Genomic DNA, 18314 nt, shown 5'->3' on the forward strand with positions numbered 1-18314 from the left:
AAACGTCATAATTTACTTACTGAGGTTGATCTAGAAGACCGTGGTAAATCCGACGAGGCAGATAGTATTGACAGCAAAGCACCACTGAGTGACTGCATTGTGGGTTTGAGTAGATTAGCTCTCAAAAATAAAGCCAAAAACAAGGTAAAAATAGAAAAAAGTATCAAGTGAACTACATCAAAGAAGACAAAGACCCTATTACTTGCCTTAGGAAGGGTAGGTGTGTTGTGATGGCTTCATGTAATTAGGAGTCAACTCTCATCTAGAGAACTTGGTGGTCTCTGTTGTAGTGAGATCGAAGAGGGAATTGCTAATCCACACAATATGCTGCCGGGTCCGATCAGAGAAAATGGTGGGCCTGCAATCTGAAACCAAAATAACCGCGTCGGTGATCAGTATTGGCACTATGGCCAACATCAGGTTCAGTATAAGCCGCTGAAATACTGTTAGTTCCCTCTCTATAAATGCTGCAAAGTATAGGATATGATGGCAGTACTGTGGCCACTCAATAAGACGGTCCACAGACTGCTCCAATGCCTTACTCCCAAATGAAAACATCATAATGTCATAAATCCAAGGTCAGACTATAATTCACAATAATAACATTCACTGATAACCTAAGAAGGAACAAACTTCTGAATCTGCAGGCTTCCACTAAGCATCTAAAACAGCTCGTAAAGCAATACCCAGCGTAAGGCGAGTCACGCGTTGATGCTTAATGACTGATCTGAAGTAGAAGCATTCACAAAGGATAAACATTATAGGCAAGCTGAAAATTTTACAACAGGGTAACATTACAATTAACATAGTTAGGTTGAAGAGTATTTTACAATATTATTTATCCGGGACCATGTTCACTATGTAAACCAATAATTTGATTTATCAATCATAATCATCAAACGGACATGTAAAGATAAAAAAACTCAAACACAGTAGACTATGTATAAAACTACCTAGCTGGCATATAAGAGATGTTAGGTCAAAATAAATTGTTGAGGAACTTGACCAAACAGATCACTTCAACAGAAAAATCATGCCATCAAATATATAGAGATCAGAGTAGTCTAGATTCCATACATTGTCATTAAATCCGGCATTGCAAAAATATTAAAATCATGAGAAAGATCAGTCAGCCTGCCACAGTAGTGGCAACACAGCAAACCGAATGCCAAAGTAAAAGGAAATGTGTCTCATAAGTTCTTGGGAAAGAGATTGTAAAAACATTAACAGATATTAATATGCCAAGAGTTAACAATAAATGAAGTTTATATATCAAAGAAACACTAATATAGCACATATTTGTACACGACATATGAGACGAAGAAAAATAGGAAACTACGTATGCCTTAATTATAAAGCTGCAAGGTACCAAAGAGTGGATTAAAAAATGCTGAAAAATATCAGGCACAGTATAATAACACACAAAAATATAATATATGTAACAGATTAATTATAAAGCTGCAAAAGGCAGCAAATAATGAATTAAATAAGTAGAAAAATATAGACGCAACAACAGAGAAGCAGAAGATCAAGCAAAGCAAGCTCAAAAAGTAAAAAATAGACTTGTGCCTTCTGTCTTCAGCCCTTCCCCCCGCTTCTTTTAAGTTAAGAAGTCAGTCAACCCCTACCACCCTCGACCTTCAGATCGACTAAGTACAATCTAGTCTATTTATGCAGTAGGATCTATCAAGGGAAAACACATTAGTAGTTGAACAATAGATAACATTTGCAAGAATGAATCTAAATGCTCAGAGAAGCTTTCAAATTGACTAAGAGTAACACGAGAATATGCTGAATTATCTCGGTAGCCTCAAGTGCAACAGGATTGGCACACACCTCTGTAATCTGACTCAAAAAGAATCTCTTTCCTGCATACAGACAAGAAAAGGGTTACATGTTTAGTGCAACACGTAGAAGAATTCCAAAGACATAAAAATAATAAACTGTTGTATGTATTCCACTTCCTACAACTAAACAAAAAATTATATCTAAATGTATGTATAAAGAAGAGAATAACTAACCACAGATCCTGGTATCGTGTTCTTCAGAATTAGACAAAGCTAGACCAACTTCAATTTTATCAGGTACAAACAAGTGTAGAGCATCAGACTGATTATGCAGAAGTTCTTCATTGATGGCTTTAGTATGAAATGACACACTTAATATCGAACTAAAGTTAGGTTTAACAAATCAATGTTTGAATATTGAAGCAAGTATTGGTTGCAGCTTTATACCCTTCAACTCGCTGGAATAAATAGTGAGGTGGTCAAAAAAGAGCAGTGATACTGAATGAGATGGTCCAGAAACTGCTCTAATGCCTTTCTCCCGAAGGAAAACATTGGAATGTCATAAATCCAAGGTTAGACTGAAATTCACAATAATAACATTAACCAATAACCTAGGAAGGAACAAACACTTGAATTTGCAAGCTTCCCTAAAGCATCTAAAGCAGCTCGTAGAGCAATACACAGCATATGGTGAGTCACAAGTTGATGCTTATTGACTGATCCTGAAGCAGAAACATTCACAAAGGATAAACATTACAGGCAAGCTGAAAATTTTAGAACGGGGTAGCATTACAATTCATAGTTAAGTTGAATAGTATATTACAACACTATTAATTTGTTCTTATGTTCACTCAGTAAACCAAAATTTGTTGTATCAATCATAATCATCAAACGGACAGGTAAAGAAAACAAACTCAAACACAGTAGACTATGTACAAACTACTGAACTGGCATATAAGAGATGTTAAGTTAAATTAAATTGTTGAGGAACTTGACCAAATATACAGAAATCGAAATAGTCTAGATTCCATATATTGTACATAGTGGCAACAAGCTGCAGTTTCCATTCCTGCATTGCAAAAATATTAAAATCATGAGAAAGGTCAGTCACTCTGCTACAGTAGTGGCAACACTAACCTCATAGAAAGTATCTTTACTTGACACTAATTGAGTGCCCAACCAGCTTCCATGGCCCACGGTTTCTTTTTTAGATGCAATTACAGCAAACCGAATGCCAAAGTAAATAGGAAATGTGTGTAGTAAGTAACTAGGAAAGAGCCTATAAAAACATTTAACATATATATTAAGAATCCAAGATTTGACAATCAATGGGGTTTACATATCAAAGAAACACTTATATAGCACATATTTGTACAGGGCATATGAGACAAAGAAAAATAGGATGCTATGTATGTATTAATTAATTATGGTGCAAGGTAGCAAAAGTGGATTAGAAAAAGTAGAAAAAAGTCAGGCACAGTATAACAAACAAAAATATAATATATGTAACAGATCAATTATAACAAATAAAAATATAATATGTGTAACAGATCAATTATAAAACTGCAAAATGCAGCAAAGAATGAATTAAATAAGTAGGAAAAATATAGGCGCAACAACCAAGAAACAAAAGATCACAAAGCAAGCTCAAAAATCAATAAATAGACTTGTGCCTTCAGTTTTCCACCCCTTCAGTTTTCCACCCTTTCCCCCTCATCTTTTAAGTTAAGAACTCAGTCGCCCCCTACCACCCTCGACCTTCGGATCGACTAAGTACTTTCTAGTCTATTTATGCAGTAGGAACTATCACGGAAAACACTTTAGTTCCACGAGAGATAACATTTGCAAGAACGAGAGGCCTTCAAATCGACTAAGAGTAGCACAAGAATATGCTGAATTATCTCAGTAGCCTCAAACGCAACAGGATTGGTACACAGCAGCTCTGCAATCTGACTCAAACAGAAAGTCTTTCCTAAATACAGCCAAGAAAAGGGTTAAGGTTTAGTGCAACAAGTTGAAGAATTCCAAGGAGATAAAAATAATAAACTGTTGTATGTATTTCACTTCCTACAACAAACAAAAAATTATGTCTAAATGTATGTACAAAGAAGAGAATAACTAACCACACATCCTGGTATCGTGGTGATATTGTGTTCTTCAGAATTAGACAAAGCAAGTCCAACCCCAATTTTATCAGGTACCAACAAGTGTAGAGCATCATAAAGATTTGGCAGTAGTTTTTCATTGATGGCTTTAGTATGAAATGACACACTAAATATCGAACTAAAGTAAATAAATGTTTGAATATTGAAGCAAATATTGGTTGCAACTTTATACCCTTCAACTCGCTGGAATAAATAGTGAGGTGGTCAAAATTGAACCGGAGCAGTAGTACACTGCCCGCCATTCCATCCATTATGTAATAACAAGTTAAACAATTACCCACACACATCAAATACTTCCCAAACATAAGTGTTGCTCGCCCTCAAGCAAGTTAGATAAATAAGCACATTCACAAGAAATTAGATAATCCTCTACTTCAAGTCACGTCAAATCACACGAATCATTTAGAGAAATTAGGTTGAGCCCGAATTCACTCGCGAGTAAAACTTTTAGAACAAGAATTGTACACGAACTAATTCCCTAAGAGCTAGGCATCCAATGCTTCAATGTTAGTTCGATTTATGTCTTGGGAGTCTCAAACCATCGTCGCTAATTCATAAAGAGAAGTTCTTCCAGCTATTCTTTATTTTAAGCACATAAGATCTTTCTCCCAAAATCAAGCAAAATTCATCGCTCACAAGTCAATATGATGCATAAATCAAAAGGTCTTTTCATTTGGATGTAACGGGGCTTTTGGTAAAGGTGTGATCATATTTGGATAAGTAGCTTATCACCATTCTTAAAATACTAGCACATCCCTCACAACATCCTTCCCATCTCACTAAAATACAAAATTCTGACAGCTCAACACCCCAAACTTGAGATTTTTCTACCTTCTAAACCAAGTGATCTTATTCTTTTGAGCATATTTCTGTTTTTCGCTCGATATTCTTTTTTCTGGCCTTGGCTTTTTTAACTCATGAAAGGCTGCCTTTTTATTTTATTTTTTTACTTGCCTTGGCTTTTTATTTTACACATGAAAGGCTGCCTTTTTATTTTATTTTTTCTAGCCTTGGCTTTTTTTACACGTAAAAGGCTGCCTTTTTATTTTTTATTTTTTCAAGCCTTGGCTTTTTTTTACACATTAAAGGCTGCCTTTTTATTTTACTTTTGTTTGAAGAGACAGTTTTTTCATTTGTATCTCAATATAAATGAATACCACCTAATGAATGTTCCATGACTTCCATCTTTTCCTTGCCACCATAAATACCCTCCCAATAATGTGCTAGCACTTTAATTTTAGTGACTAGGGTAGAAAATATAGGCCAACAAACGGATATAATAAGTAGGCTAATATAGTGACTTCAAAATTTTCAACAAAGAAAATAGGCTTTTGGGGCTCAAACCGGCTCACTAGTGGTTTATGTAGGGTTAGGCATGTGATAATTTGGATATGAGGCTTTTAGTCCTATTGCCTAAATCATTTTTATGCACCAATATCAACAAGGTTGCAACTCATAAAGCTCTCATTCAGTTGATCGGCCCTATGGCTTTTTGAATTAATTTTTCAAAACCGGAATAGTTCTCTCTCCTTAGCTCAAGAAATCGGGCACCAAAGAACATTATTGTCACTGTATCTGAAGCACGGGAAACCTAGTTCTCCAGAAGTTAGTAAGCAACAAGAAGTTTATAGAACAACCCTCGAGAGAAACGAAGTCTACACTAATAACCCATAAAAAAGTGGTGAAAGTAGTGACAATCAATAGAGAGAAAATCTAGCATGCGCACACAAATAACAAGTGGTGAAACACTGTTCGTGGAAGCTTTTCGTCCTCACTACAAAGTAGCATAGTACTAGGGCAATTTTTGGATATTTATGAAGCTAATATCCTTTGTTTATCGACTGGTGATGTGTATGAAATCATTAAAAACTAGGGAGATGCACAGATTAGAGAGTTGTGAGACAACCTCTCGGAAATTTACTCTTAATCATAACATGTCAATTAACATTTAAATTCTCTATAAAAATCAACATATCAGGCATGAATGAAAATAAATAGCAGCTAGGCACTCATGTATAAGTAGGAAGCATCCCAAGTTGAGTATATACGGGCTCGAACAATACCTGAAAAAGATTAGAAGTAGAGTTACCAGAATCCTCAAAGACCATGATTTTGACGACTACAAAGATGAGAAGTAGAGCTACTCCTTTTTTCATCAGGGCCGAGTCCAACACAGGAAGCTAGTTGCTCCTGCAATCCACCGCTTCCCAAGCTCCTGCAAGAAGAAACAAACTTCATTAAAATCTTATCAAGAAGACAACAGATATATTATGATAAAAACAGATGCACTTAACATTTTATGGAAAAGGATGAATGATATCCATAGGCTAAGCAAGAGAGTTTTACATGGAATAAATTATCTTCTGATGCAGCACGAACGATTCGGGACTCAAATTGACTTATAAATAACCTACAAAGAAAATTGTCAATCTTAGATAGCCTTAAAAATACATTAAGTACAGAATGCACGCATGCACATAATGATAAATGTGGTGAGTGAAGCAGGTTTATTAAAGAAATGTCAATGCTTTCAGGCAGTAAAATCTCTAATCAGATGACTAGGTAAAATCTAGAAAAACCTGTTTGTTAACAATGCATTCCCGAAATAACTTTTGCTGACACAGAGACTGTAGAAATTGAAGAGAAGAATCACACTGCAGCCGAGGTGATTCAAGGTCTCTTCAGTAGTAGGGGATACACTTCTAGATGAATCGTTGGTCCGCAGATACTTGACATCTACACAAACCGCAGCAAATGCTGCCTCTTTGCATATGTACACCTGCCACCAACTCCACTTACTCAGCCACAACATAATTTGATAACACTTTGAAATAACAACAATCAAGAAGATGAAGTGGGAAGATTTATAACATTAAACTAGTAATTTAATGTTCTCAGTTCTCACCAAATCCTGGATTGCTACCTTGTAATATGCAGTCAATGCTAGAGCAACCCTCTTGGTACTGTGAAGAAACAATGACCGTCAACAATTGTAGACTGCAATCTATGAGAGACGCATGAAAAAGAATCATGTCAGTGGGAATGGTGTGATATTCCTAGATACGAAGTAGTAAGTACATATCTACAAACAACGGATAAGGAAATGAATATTGACTTGTATGTATGCTCCAAGTAGAACTAGCAGATAAAAGACCAGGTCAATCAGTTGTTCTTCCGATATCTTCACATCATCAAGCAATATCAGAAGAAACATATGATGATATATGAATTAAGGGACATACTGATGATGTATACACATATAACCACATCATAACACACGTAACAAATATGTTGCCAGAAGTTGAGAATAACTATATTTTCAAGTACATAAACAGGGAAGATAAATTAAGAAAGAGCTAGGATCAATGTGAAGATAAGGAGCTGTGAATCAAAGTTATTAAAGTTAAAGGCTAAAGGGCTCAGGAGAGGTGGAACTAAAAACCTATAAAGCATTAAGTACCTCATATCATACAAATGATGGATGAGTTTATGATCTTAGGAAGTTGTGGTTTATGCAAAAACATTAGCAACTGCAGTTAAAGAAGACTAGAGGAAATTAAGCAGAAAGGTTGTCAGGATAACTAGAAAAAATATGTTAAAATACTTTTAAAACCTCCATGTATTACAATAGTTTCTTGACGCAAAATCTCATAATATTGAGAATGAAAAATGAGAAGCAACCTAAAGCAAAAAAAGAAAAGCGAAACCAGCAGACTGTTACATGATGTAGTGGAAAAAAAAACCATGAAGGAATACAGGTCGCTAGTAAGCAAAAACCAAGTCAAAATAAAGATTTCTTTCCATCGTTTATGTTGTGTTTGGTCAATCAGAACACAAATCCAATTATAAGTGTTACTATAGGACTTGTGAAAAATCAACAAAAAAATAGAGCCTCCATTAATTGAATAATAACAGTACTCTCCCTCTGTAGCCATTAGGAGTCTCATTTGAGTTAGGCACAAGTTAAGAAATATAAAGGAATGGGGGTGATTAAAAATAGTGGAATGTGGAACCCATTTTTTATACATATTAGGTTTATAATAGAATGTGAGTGGATATGATTACTTCTTCTTTAAGAAATATATAGTCTAATTATGTAGTATTGGTACAATGTATTACTTCTCCTTTATTTACTACTAATTTGTATATTTTTCATAAATTATGAATTACTAGATATTAAATAAAGCAGAGGGTGGATATGATTACTCGCTGAGAGAAGGACATTCATGCATCTTTTTATTCTAGTTTCATTTAAAGTAAAGTTTGGTTTTTGAAAATTCATACATAATATTGCATTAATTGTGGTAATGAATCTTGAGTAATGATAAAATGCAAACTCTTATATTCTAATAAATGAAAACTCTTATATATTCTAATAAATGCAAACTCTTTATATATTATACAAACTCTAAACTATGATATAATTGTATCACTTCTTCTTTATTTACTGCTAATTTATATTTTTTACATAAATTATGAATTACTAGATACTAAATAAAAGCAGAGGGTGGACATTCGTGCATATTTTTATTCTAATTTCATTTAAAGTAGAGTTTGGTTTTTGAAAATTCATACATAATATTGCATTAATTGTGGTAATGAATCATTGGATAATGATAAAATGCAAACTCTATATATCGTACAAACTCTAAACTATGATCAAGGTCGTTAGAAAATATCAATAAATGACCAAATAACAGCAACAAAAATGTAAACATAACCGTTGACACTGTGTTGACAATCTTTGTTGTTGTTATTTTTTATAATGGAAGACTTGTACAAAACAAATAAACCAGACAAAGAATCTATTTGACAGATATGGGATTAATAACATGTTAACACAGAATTGCATGTTAGAATGCAAATAATTCATGCTTAAAGAAATAAATCCTAAACATGAATACTACGGTTTAGAGTTACCGATTTGATTCTCCAAAGAATCATCGATTACTTGCACCTTCTCCTCGTGATGACCTTTAATACGAGACCACGGATCTTCTAATTTGTTCTTGAACTCAAGTTGTGACCTTTGGGTGGGCAAAGCTTGTGAAAACCGAAAGGACTCGACTAGAAAGTGTCGGGGTTTGGTGCCCCTTGCACAGCGGAAGACTTGGATAAAATAAATTCATCAGATAAGGATCTATTTGATCGATTATGCAATTAATCAATTCACATGTTAAACAAATAATTGCATGCTAGAACGCAAATAATTCATGCTTAGAAAATAAAAATCCTAAACATGAATACTACGGTTTAGAGTTACAGATTTGATTCTCCAAGAATCGTCGATTGCTGGTTCCCGAACTGTATTCCGAAATTAGTGTGGACTAATCTTATCAAAATACTATGACTCGAATAAACAAGACAGAAATTCCTCACGGAGGAGAGCTGAAGAAAAAATCATCTCCTCCAATCAAGAGAGGGACAAAAATTTCATAGTAAATAAAATTATATTTTATATCTCATTTATTCTCCTATTTATATTAAGTTCATATTGGGCCCAGTCATGGATCTATGGAAGGTTTTGGATATGGCCTCACCCAATTAGCTTTTTACTAATTAAATTGAACCCACAATTTAATACAAGCTTATATTGGAATATTATTAGCAGCCACCACAGAATTAATATTGCACTGCTGATGAGGCTAGTTTCATGCATGTGTTCCATGATAAAACTGCACCCAATTCTACTATCTAACGGGCGAATATGAGCCAGGTGTGTGTGAAAGTCCGCCATATTCCAAGGATGTTCTGATCAACTAGGCGGACAGACGAATCGAGAAAAAGGAGTGAAACTGCTGTGTGAACGGATCAGTCAGATCAACCGGAGCCAACAGGAGTTCCCGCATAGAAGATGGAGCTAAAAACCCCTATCAAAATCCAAAGGCATGAATGACATTTCGAGAGGACGGTACCCTAGGGATCAGAGCCCTACGCCTCTCTATAAATAACAAGCCAAGCGCGAGTAGGAGAGGGGGGGGGCGCACATAGAGAAACACATTCCTGATTTCAGCTCTCTTCAAGGGCTGAAATGGGAGCTCCCAACACTCAACACTCCTGAATTCTGCCACTCACACACTTGGTCTTAGTTTAGTTTAGTTTAGCAGCGTGGTGGTGTTAGTTTTACCAGCTCTATCTTTTGGTTCTGTAATTCCGCTTCAAGAAGAAGCGATGAAACAATTTCTACTTTTAGTTCTGTTTACTTTTAGTTTATGCTTGACGTTCAGACTTGGATTTCAGTTTATTGATCAATGTTTTGTGGAAGTTTGTTATTATGCATGAACTCTCTGATCAATGTTTGATTTCCGATTTATGAAGTGTATCTTAGCTCAAATGTTTAGCTGTTGTTTATTCCATTGGATGTGCTCTGTTGTCTATGAATTTTACTCAGTTATGAAGTGATCATGGATGGGATGCGTTAGGACGTTTAGATCTGCTAATTGGTAACATGGTAGTGTAGATCTGAGTATGTTTGCATTGATCGAAGATGCGATCGTGTTTGATTCGTTTTGGCAGTCGTAGATCTGAAGTTTCATTTTATTATTTTAATGAGCATGAGTAGGTCAGTTTGTTTATGTCTTAACAATAGTTGTTCTCTGCTTGATTTGGAAGTTATGCGTCAGATTTATAAGTTTGTGCTCTCTTGCCAAGTTGTTCTGATGGAAGTCTCTGCACATCTGATTTACTCTGTTCCTTGATTTGGTTGTAGAAGAAGATGAGTTTGTTAGTAAAGTTTTGCTTTATCGTACACTTTTCAGATTTCAGGAAATTACATGATGAGTTGATCAAGTAGATTTTATTCCATTTAGCAAGTGGATTAGTTTAGTTAGTTTAGTCTCTCAAGTCAAGTAGTTTAACTTAACCCACCGTAGTAAAACGTGGCAGCAGTCATTCCCATTCGTGTCCGCAACCAATGTAAAACAAATCATCTATGTGGGATCGATCTTTACTTCCCTATACTAGTTAATAGTATTGTGGGTTAAGGTTTTGAAAGCGCTTTTGAGCTCTCACTCAAGTCGGATCTAAGTCAAGTTGACAAGTCTAAATCTCCACTGGATCCACTCGCCGACATTTTGCAGGTAGAAGACATACAACTGGCCGGCTGGATCAGTTTGACGGTTTAACTTGAGTAATCTAAAACATCAGAAGACAAAGAGGAGAGAGACAACAACAGCAGAACAAAAGCGAACCTTTCAACTGCCCATCCAAATCCGAAATTACAAGTAATCCCGGTTTCCGTTTTGTTTGTTGTTTATTTCCCTCGCTTAAGATATAAATGTCCATTAATTAATTAATGTCTGGTATGGACTTAATTAATTAACATATTAGTGGACTCAACAAAAACACTTATTTATTATCCATGGAACAATTAAATTCCAACATGTCAGTTTCCAAATAATAAAACCTTGTTCGAGCTCCTCTTGAGGACATTATCAAACGAGACTCACCTCGCGCACGATTCAACATAATAGCAATCCTAGCACCGCTATATATTAATCACTACTACCCAATATACTAGGATTATTGGGTTGCGAAAAACCCGCACCATTTGATAAGTCGAAGTAGTGCATAATCAATATCGTATGCTCAATGCTAATGTATGTAGATTAAGAAATTATTTATCATGACCTAGTCTTTCAGTAGATAGCATAAAAACACGACTTGTTGTTAGATCCATTCAGTGCTATACCACACCAACGTCATCTTATTTCAGTAAGGCTTAGAAATAATCAGACTGACATTGCAACCTTTCATGATAGGTAGTCTAAGCCTACCTGGGTTGTGAAATTCTTTTTTTTTCTTTTGCAAAGCATTGCATAGAACCGACTGTGTTACCTTAAAGTGGACGTCGCCCACAACCAATCTACTAAGCAAAAGACTTAGACTTTGTTTGCTTCTTATACATTTAAATGTTTAAAAAACATCTTATAAATGCACAAGCAAACACAATGTAATAATATATTGATTCTATTCGTGCAAACTGCTCGAATAATACTGAATCGAGTTAAAAGTGGTTTGTAGAGTTTTTCGTATACAAGCAGATTCTATTCGTGCTCGAAACATGCTTTTCAGTATACCAAACCTAGCAATCTCCCACTTATACTCAAAACATGCTTTCGAGTATACCCACTGCCAAAAACTCTCCCACTTATACTCAAAGCAGGTCTTGGTGCTAGATATATCGAACCACCATTCATTTCACATCATGTTCGAAACATGTTGCCACAAAGGCATTTTCTATGAAATAATCTGTTTGGTTGTTCTCTAATTATATCTTTGCCACCATAATGCCTTGTTGCGTACTTGATCTTTAAGTAATTTCATCTCTTTATGTGATTTCTTAGCTTTATTAGCTCGTGTGTCTCTTGAGTTAGCCTTCACTAGAGTAATCATAACAAAATATAATACTCAGGCATACTCAATATTACGATTAAAGCTATTAGGAAGATACTCCTAAGCTAAACACATATTCAGAGGATGACTCACTCGATCACTGATCAGTCATAAAACTTAGTCAGTGTAACCTCAAGGACATTACATGAATGACTGGTAAACTAGAATATAGCGATTAGTCTTTCTCAAGCACTATATTATATTCTTTACCTCAATCAAAGTCATTTGCCATGGTTAATATGATATATACTTGCTATGCAAAAGCACAACTAATATCAAACTTAGTACACATCATAGCATACATGAGACATCTATCTTCAAAACTAGTCTCATAATTCTTGATCTCACCCAACGTCAAACGACACTTGACTAGAGACAAGACAATTCCATCTTAAATGGTAAAAACTTTTTCATGGGATTTCTAATGCTAAAATGTTCCAAGCAATGTATAGATATAGAATTCCTAAGAGAATCTCAACATTCTTTCTAGCAATTTTAAAGACTTAGATGCTCCGAATGTAATTAGTTTCTCTTAAATTGGGTAGACAACCAGTTTCCTACGCCAGATGCCAATCTTAGTTGTTTACAACTTTTGTAGATTTCATCATCGTAGAGTACCAATAATACCATATTTAATGCACTTTCAACTTCCTTGTGCTTACAGCACGGTTAATGGCACATGTCAAATTCCAAACATTTGACAATTTTGATAAAACACATATACTCTGATTTAGATGCTTGCCTAAGACCATGAAGATCTTCATAAGCTTCCAATCATGTGTTTCTGGCCCTTCATTACATACCCATTAGGATGTTCTATGCAGATCATCTCCTTAATACTTATATTTATTGAAGGTTGTCTTGACAATCATAATACATACATTCTAATTTATGTAAATTCTAATAGACAATAGGATCGAATAAATCCTGGCACAACGACAGACGAGAAGATTCTTCTCTTTGGGCATAACCCTTTGTCATTGTCTAGCCTTTTGAGATCCACATTTACACTTGCAACTCTACTAGCTCCCACTGATAGGTATTATTGTGAATCTTGTAAAACATGTTGTCTATCTTAGATTGTAGTTTGGAATCTATCACATTTTCAAGGATGAATGTCCAAATGAACCGACGGTACATTGTAGTTAAAGGGATTATGTTCAAGTCAATCTAAGACTGAGTCTTGCGACACTCTTAGACCTATAAACTTGTTATGTTCCTAAGGAACGCTCCCACTACGACATGGTTCTCACAATCTTAGGTACTAAGTTGATTTTATTAGTGCAACTTCACCAACTTCATACCGTTCTCTCATCGTTGTGCCGAGGTAAACCACCAGATTATTTCCGCCTCATCACACTCAAATCTTTGTAATCTTTTCTGATGGCAGAATACTTAGGGTGATCGGACAGGTATAACACCAAGGCCATTTCCATCATTTCACCAAATTGTTACCCAAATACAAAGGTATACTCCATACCCAACTTCAACGCACTTTCAACTTTTGTATCAAACTTTGCATCCCATGAGAATAGGTAATTAAATCAAAGCAAAACGAGTAAAAGAACAAACTTTTAAAGATCGGCGGGGTTAATTGGAAACGGATCTGCCGAGCCGACGGACAACTCCGGTCGCAGCGCGAGAAGAGAGTGTCTTGTTTTGGGGAAGAAATCGTGGGAGAGGGAGAAGAGAATTAGGATTTTCCTATTTGTTCAACTTTTGAAATTGAGTGAGAATTTTCAAAAGAGAGAGAAAGAGGGAGCCGACGGTATTTTGAAGTGAGAGTTTTCTTTTGATTATTTCTTTATACTAATGAGTTACTATTTCAAAAAAGAGTATACATGTTCTGTGTTTTGAAAAATGGAGTATTTTAATTTTATTTGTTATACTCCTTTAAAATTTTGATGTTTATTTTAAAGTGGAGGGGAGTTTGTGTACGTGTATTATTTTGGAATGGGAGTGTATCTCTTGAATTTTCTGTCTCTTGTTGCTGTACAACTATTCCAATCCCTCCTGGTTTTAATTCTTTGGACCAAATAAGTATAAGAGAGGGATTTGTTCTTGGAATTGTGCTGATGTGTTAAATTCCTTGGGTTGTTTATTCTGTTTTTAACCAAATAATTATTTGGGAAAAATTCATAATCGTAAATCGAATCCTTAAGGTGCATGCATCCTAATTATTGATTGATTCCGTGTGTTTATCTATGTGTGATTTTAAATTCTAAAGGTGGTATCTCGCAAGCGAATCGTGATCGCATGTAAAAGAATATAATTTCGGATTAAGCACTCGAGGTGGGCTTTATTTCTTAAACTCTTTTATGTTTCAAAATCATGATTATGGAGTTATAAGGGTGGTTTAAAATGTTATGTCATGCCTGTGATTGTTTTGATGATGTTGTGTGCCTGATGCCTAGTTTGTGAGTTCGCTCCATTAGGCTATAGTGCTATGTTGTCTGATGCCTAGTTTGTGAGTTCGCCCCATCAGGCTATAGGACTATATAAACGAATTTGGGTCTGAGTAGGGCCGAAAACCCTATCAGGCTAGTGTACACAGTTGGGATCGAGAGCCGTCCTTGCTAGTCGGCCGGTCTCATGGGCGAATAGTGTGCCCACACTTTCGTCGCACTATGGAAATGTTGTGATTGATGGATTGTTGAGAAAGTGGGGAGATTGTTTTGATTGGTCAGTCTATGAAATTATTTTGTGATACTCGATGATATTCTTTTCTTAATGCAAAAAAAAACTCGAGTTCACTATGGTATGGATGGCATAACTATAAAAATGTTTTCAGCATAAGTCCACTGAGTATTTTATAGTACTCGGCCCTGCATGTGTTTTTTTTATGTGCAGGTTGAGCGGCGACGAGCTTGGGTGGTGTTGAGTCGAACCTTAATTTTTGTTGGATTTATTTTGAACTCCGAGGGGCGTCGTGTCTTCATTTATGGTGTCACTCTTACTCTTGAATGCTTCTGATGAATTATGACTATTTTTCACCATTATGTTTTTTTGAACTCCTTTTTGCTCTTGGATTATAAATTATGATAATTGTTGACTTTGGATTTAAAACCTAAGCTTTTCCTCGTCATTTGAATATTAATTATCTTTGTCAAACTCTTTATTGAAACCCTAGAAAATTATCTTTCTTAAAGTCCCATTAGTCGCGACCACCAGCATTTATTAACCCTAAATAGGGCGGTCGTGACAACACAACTCTCACTCACCACCAGAGCATGACACGTGTAGGGTTCATTTAGTGAAGTGGGCTCGGGCCTTTAACTACAACAGGCTGTCATTCTTGGGCTGGTTGCAAGTGAATCAGACCGGCCCAATTTAATAGGCCTACTATATCACATTACCATTTATGGAATATTCCAACCGAGACTCCTAAAGTGGGGCACCCAAAAATGGTAAACCGTGACTCCTAAAATGGGACGGAGGTAATACAAAACAATGGTGGATGTAGAATTTTTTATTTGAGAGTACGATAAACAATCTAGGAGCTTAACGCTTCAAAATTGAACCAATCTTTTAATATCTTCTTCTTAATACAAATTTTTCAAACATAATCTATTTATTTTTTATTAAAAATATTTATCGTATATAAAAGTAAGTTAACTTCCACTATTTAAAAATAAGAGATACAAATTTTAAAATCATTAATCACTGAAAAGATAAAAAAAATTAAATGCATTAGACGATAATTAAAATCCTTCACAAAAGAAATTGAGGAATGAAACAAATATGAATTGAATTAATTAGATGATAATTACCAAAAATGGTTTACAAGTAAAATTCAAATATAGTACTCCCTCCAAGTGGCGAAGCCAGGATTATAATATTGGGGCCTAAATTATTCTTAACCTTTGTGAATATTTTTAGAGTCGTTGTCATTGTGATGAGCAATTATTTTTTCCTTACAATATTATTTTACTTTAATTCTTTGTTATCTATAATGAGAGAACAGAAAGCAACAGTTTAAATAGTAGTACTATATTAAAGATACCAATATTTAGAAATTTATGAAGCTAAAAAGAATTACCAAAACTTAACAACAGAGTAAGCAAATGAGAAGCAGTAAAAATAATGAAAACTTAACAATCAGAACTTGAGGAAGTTAGGCAAACATGTCAACCATGTGCACTAGTGTAACAATAAGGCCTTACTTGGTACGGTGGAATGGAATGTCATTCCTACCTCCATTCTATTCATTTGCTTAGTAAATTTTATTCTTAGAAATCACCATTCCATTTGGAATGACCATTCCATTCCATTTCATTTTCATTTATTCTTATTTTAAATTTTAACAAAATTATATAAATATTATTTAATATTATATTTAAATTAAATATCATCTCCATTTTATAATAAAATTAAAATTATTAAAATTTTAATAATTTCTCTCTCACACACACACACGAAAAATATTTGGCAAGAATATCTTTGAATAAATATTTTTTTGGGTATAATCAACATATTAATTATTCATATTTCATTTCATTCCATTTTTATATTATTTGTAGTTATCAAATATAGAAATGGAATCAATCAAGGAATAACAATTTCATTCCCTTTATATTCCTTGTGTTTACCAAGCACAAGAATGGAATAGAATTGTCATTCCATTCCCATCTCCATTCCATTCTCTCCTCATTCCATTACATCATACCAAGAAGCCCCTAAGGGGCTACTTTGTATGATAGAATGGAATAACATTCCTACTTTCATTCTATTCCTTTGCTTGATATTTTATTTCCTTAGGAATGACCATTCTACTTAGAATCACCATTACATTCCATATGGAAATAGTCATTCCTTCCATTTAGCTAAGGAATGGTCATTCCATTTCACACCCGCCTCCCTCCCATACACAGCAACACACAACAACACATACACACATACACATACAACACACACAGCGCACAACAAAACACGCACACACACACAGAGAACAACACACACACAACAACATACGCGCACACACAACCACATGTATACACACACATCAACACATAGATACACCAAATATACACACTCATTTACGTGTATAGTACAAATTTATATGATCCAAAATATTGTCAAAATATTTTTGAATAAATATTTTTTTTATAGAATCAACATATTAATTATTCATAGTTCATTCCATTCCATTTCTATATTATTTGTAGTTACCTCGCATAGTAATGAAATCAATCAAGGAATAACAATTCCATTCCATTTGTAAACCTTACATTCACTAAGCACATGAATGGAATGGAATCCCCATTCCATTTCCATCTTCATTCCATTTCCGTCCTCATTCAATTCCATCGTACCAAGAAGCCCCTAAGTTATTAATCTAAATATAGATAAGAATGATGGGAGACCATGGGCTCCCTTGGCCTATACGTGGCTTCTCCACTGGTCCCTCCGTTCCATAGTAGTAGAGTCATTTTTTTAGTAAAAAGTAGTAACACATTTTCTCACTCTTACTTTTCCCTCTCTCTTACTTTATTCTCTCTACTTTTTCCTCTCTTCTATATTTTTATTTTTTTATTTAATACATTACACACCTTTTCTTAATCTCCGTATCGAAAAGAAATGTCCCCGCTATTATCAAATGGAGGGAGTACTATACAAGAAAAACATAAAAAAATAGATACTATACAATAACTGGAAAAAGGATTTAGAATCTATATGATTAGGCTCGTTTCACGCATGTGTTCCATAGTAAAACTGCATCAAATTCTGTAACTAACATCCAATTTTGAGCCAGGTGTGTGTAAAAATCCGTCATTTTTTAGAATTGAGTTGATCAACTAGGCGGATTAGTGGATCAAGGAAAGAAGTCAAAAACTGCGACATTGAGTTGATCAAGTCAAGAATCAAGTGGAGCCAACAGTAGTTCTGCATGGGAGATAGAACTGAAGACCCCACCACAAAATGTGAAGGGCAGGAATGACATTTCAGAGAGTATGGTACCCTAGGGATC

The 18314-nt window shown here is 34.9% G+C and overlaps 1 protein-coding gene across 4 annotated transcripts; it reads right to left on the reverse strand.

The window, feature by feature from the left end:
- Nucleotides 1-2246: 2246 nt before the first annotated feature.
- Nucleotides 2247-6906, reverse strand: LOC121811547. Of its 4 annotated transcripts, XR_006052650.1 has the most exons (5): nucleotides 6532-6841; nucleotides 6299-6362; nucleotides 6042-6167; nucleotides 2925-2989; nucleotides 2247-2856 (listed from the first exon to the last, which is right to left on the reverse strand). XR_006052650.1 is itself a non-coding variant. In XM_042212429.1 (3 exons), the coding sequence occupies exons 1-3, from the start codon at nucleotides 6762-6764 to the stop codon at nucleotides 6108-6110; spliced, it is 357 nt and encodes a 118-aa protein (XP_042068363.1). In that variant the 5' UTR covers nucleotides 6765-6841; the 3' UTR covers nucleotides 5839-6107. The 4 variants fall into 4 exon arrangements, 1 of the variants encoding a protein (XP_042068363.1); XR_006052649.1 differs by lacking the exons at nucleotides 2247-2856; nucleotides 2925-2989 and adding an exon at nucleotides 6876-6906 and having other exon boundaries at nucleotides 5839-6167; nucleotides 6532-6731; XR_006052648.1 differs by lacking the exons at nucleotides 2247-2856; nucleotides 2925-2989 and adding an exon at nucleotides 6858-6906 and having other exon boundaries at nucleotides 5839-6167; nucleotides 6532-6731.
- Between the last annotated feature and the right edge of the window lie 11408 nt (nucleotides 6907-18314).

The sequence above is a fragment of the Salvia splendens genome, chromosome 7 (genome assembly GCF_004379255.2).
Source record: "Salvia splendens isolate huo1 chromosome 7, SspV2, whole genome shotgun sequence".
Taxonomy (NCBI): Eukaryota; Viridiplantae; Streptophyta; class Magnoliopsida; order Lamiales; family Lamiaceae; genus Salvia; species Salvia splendens.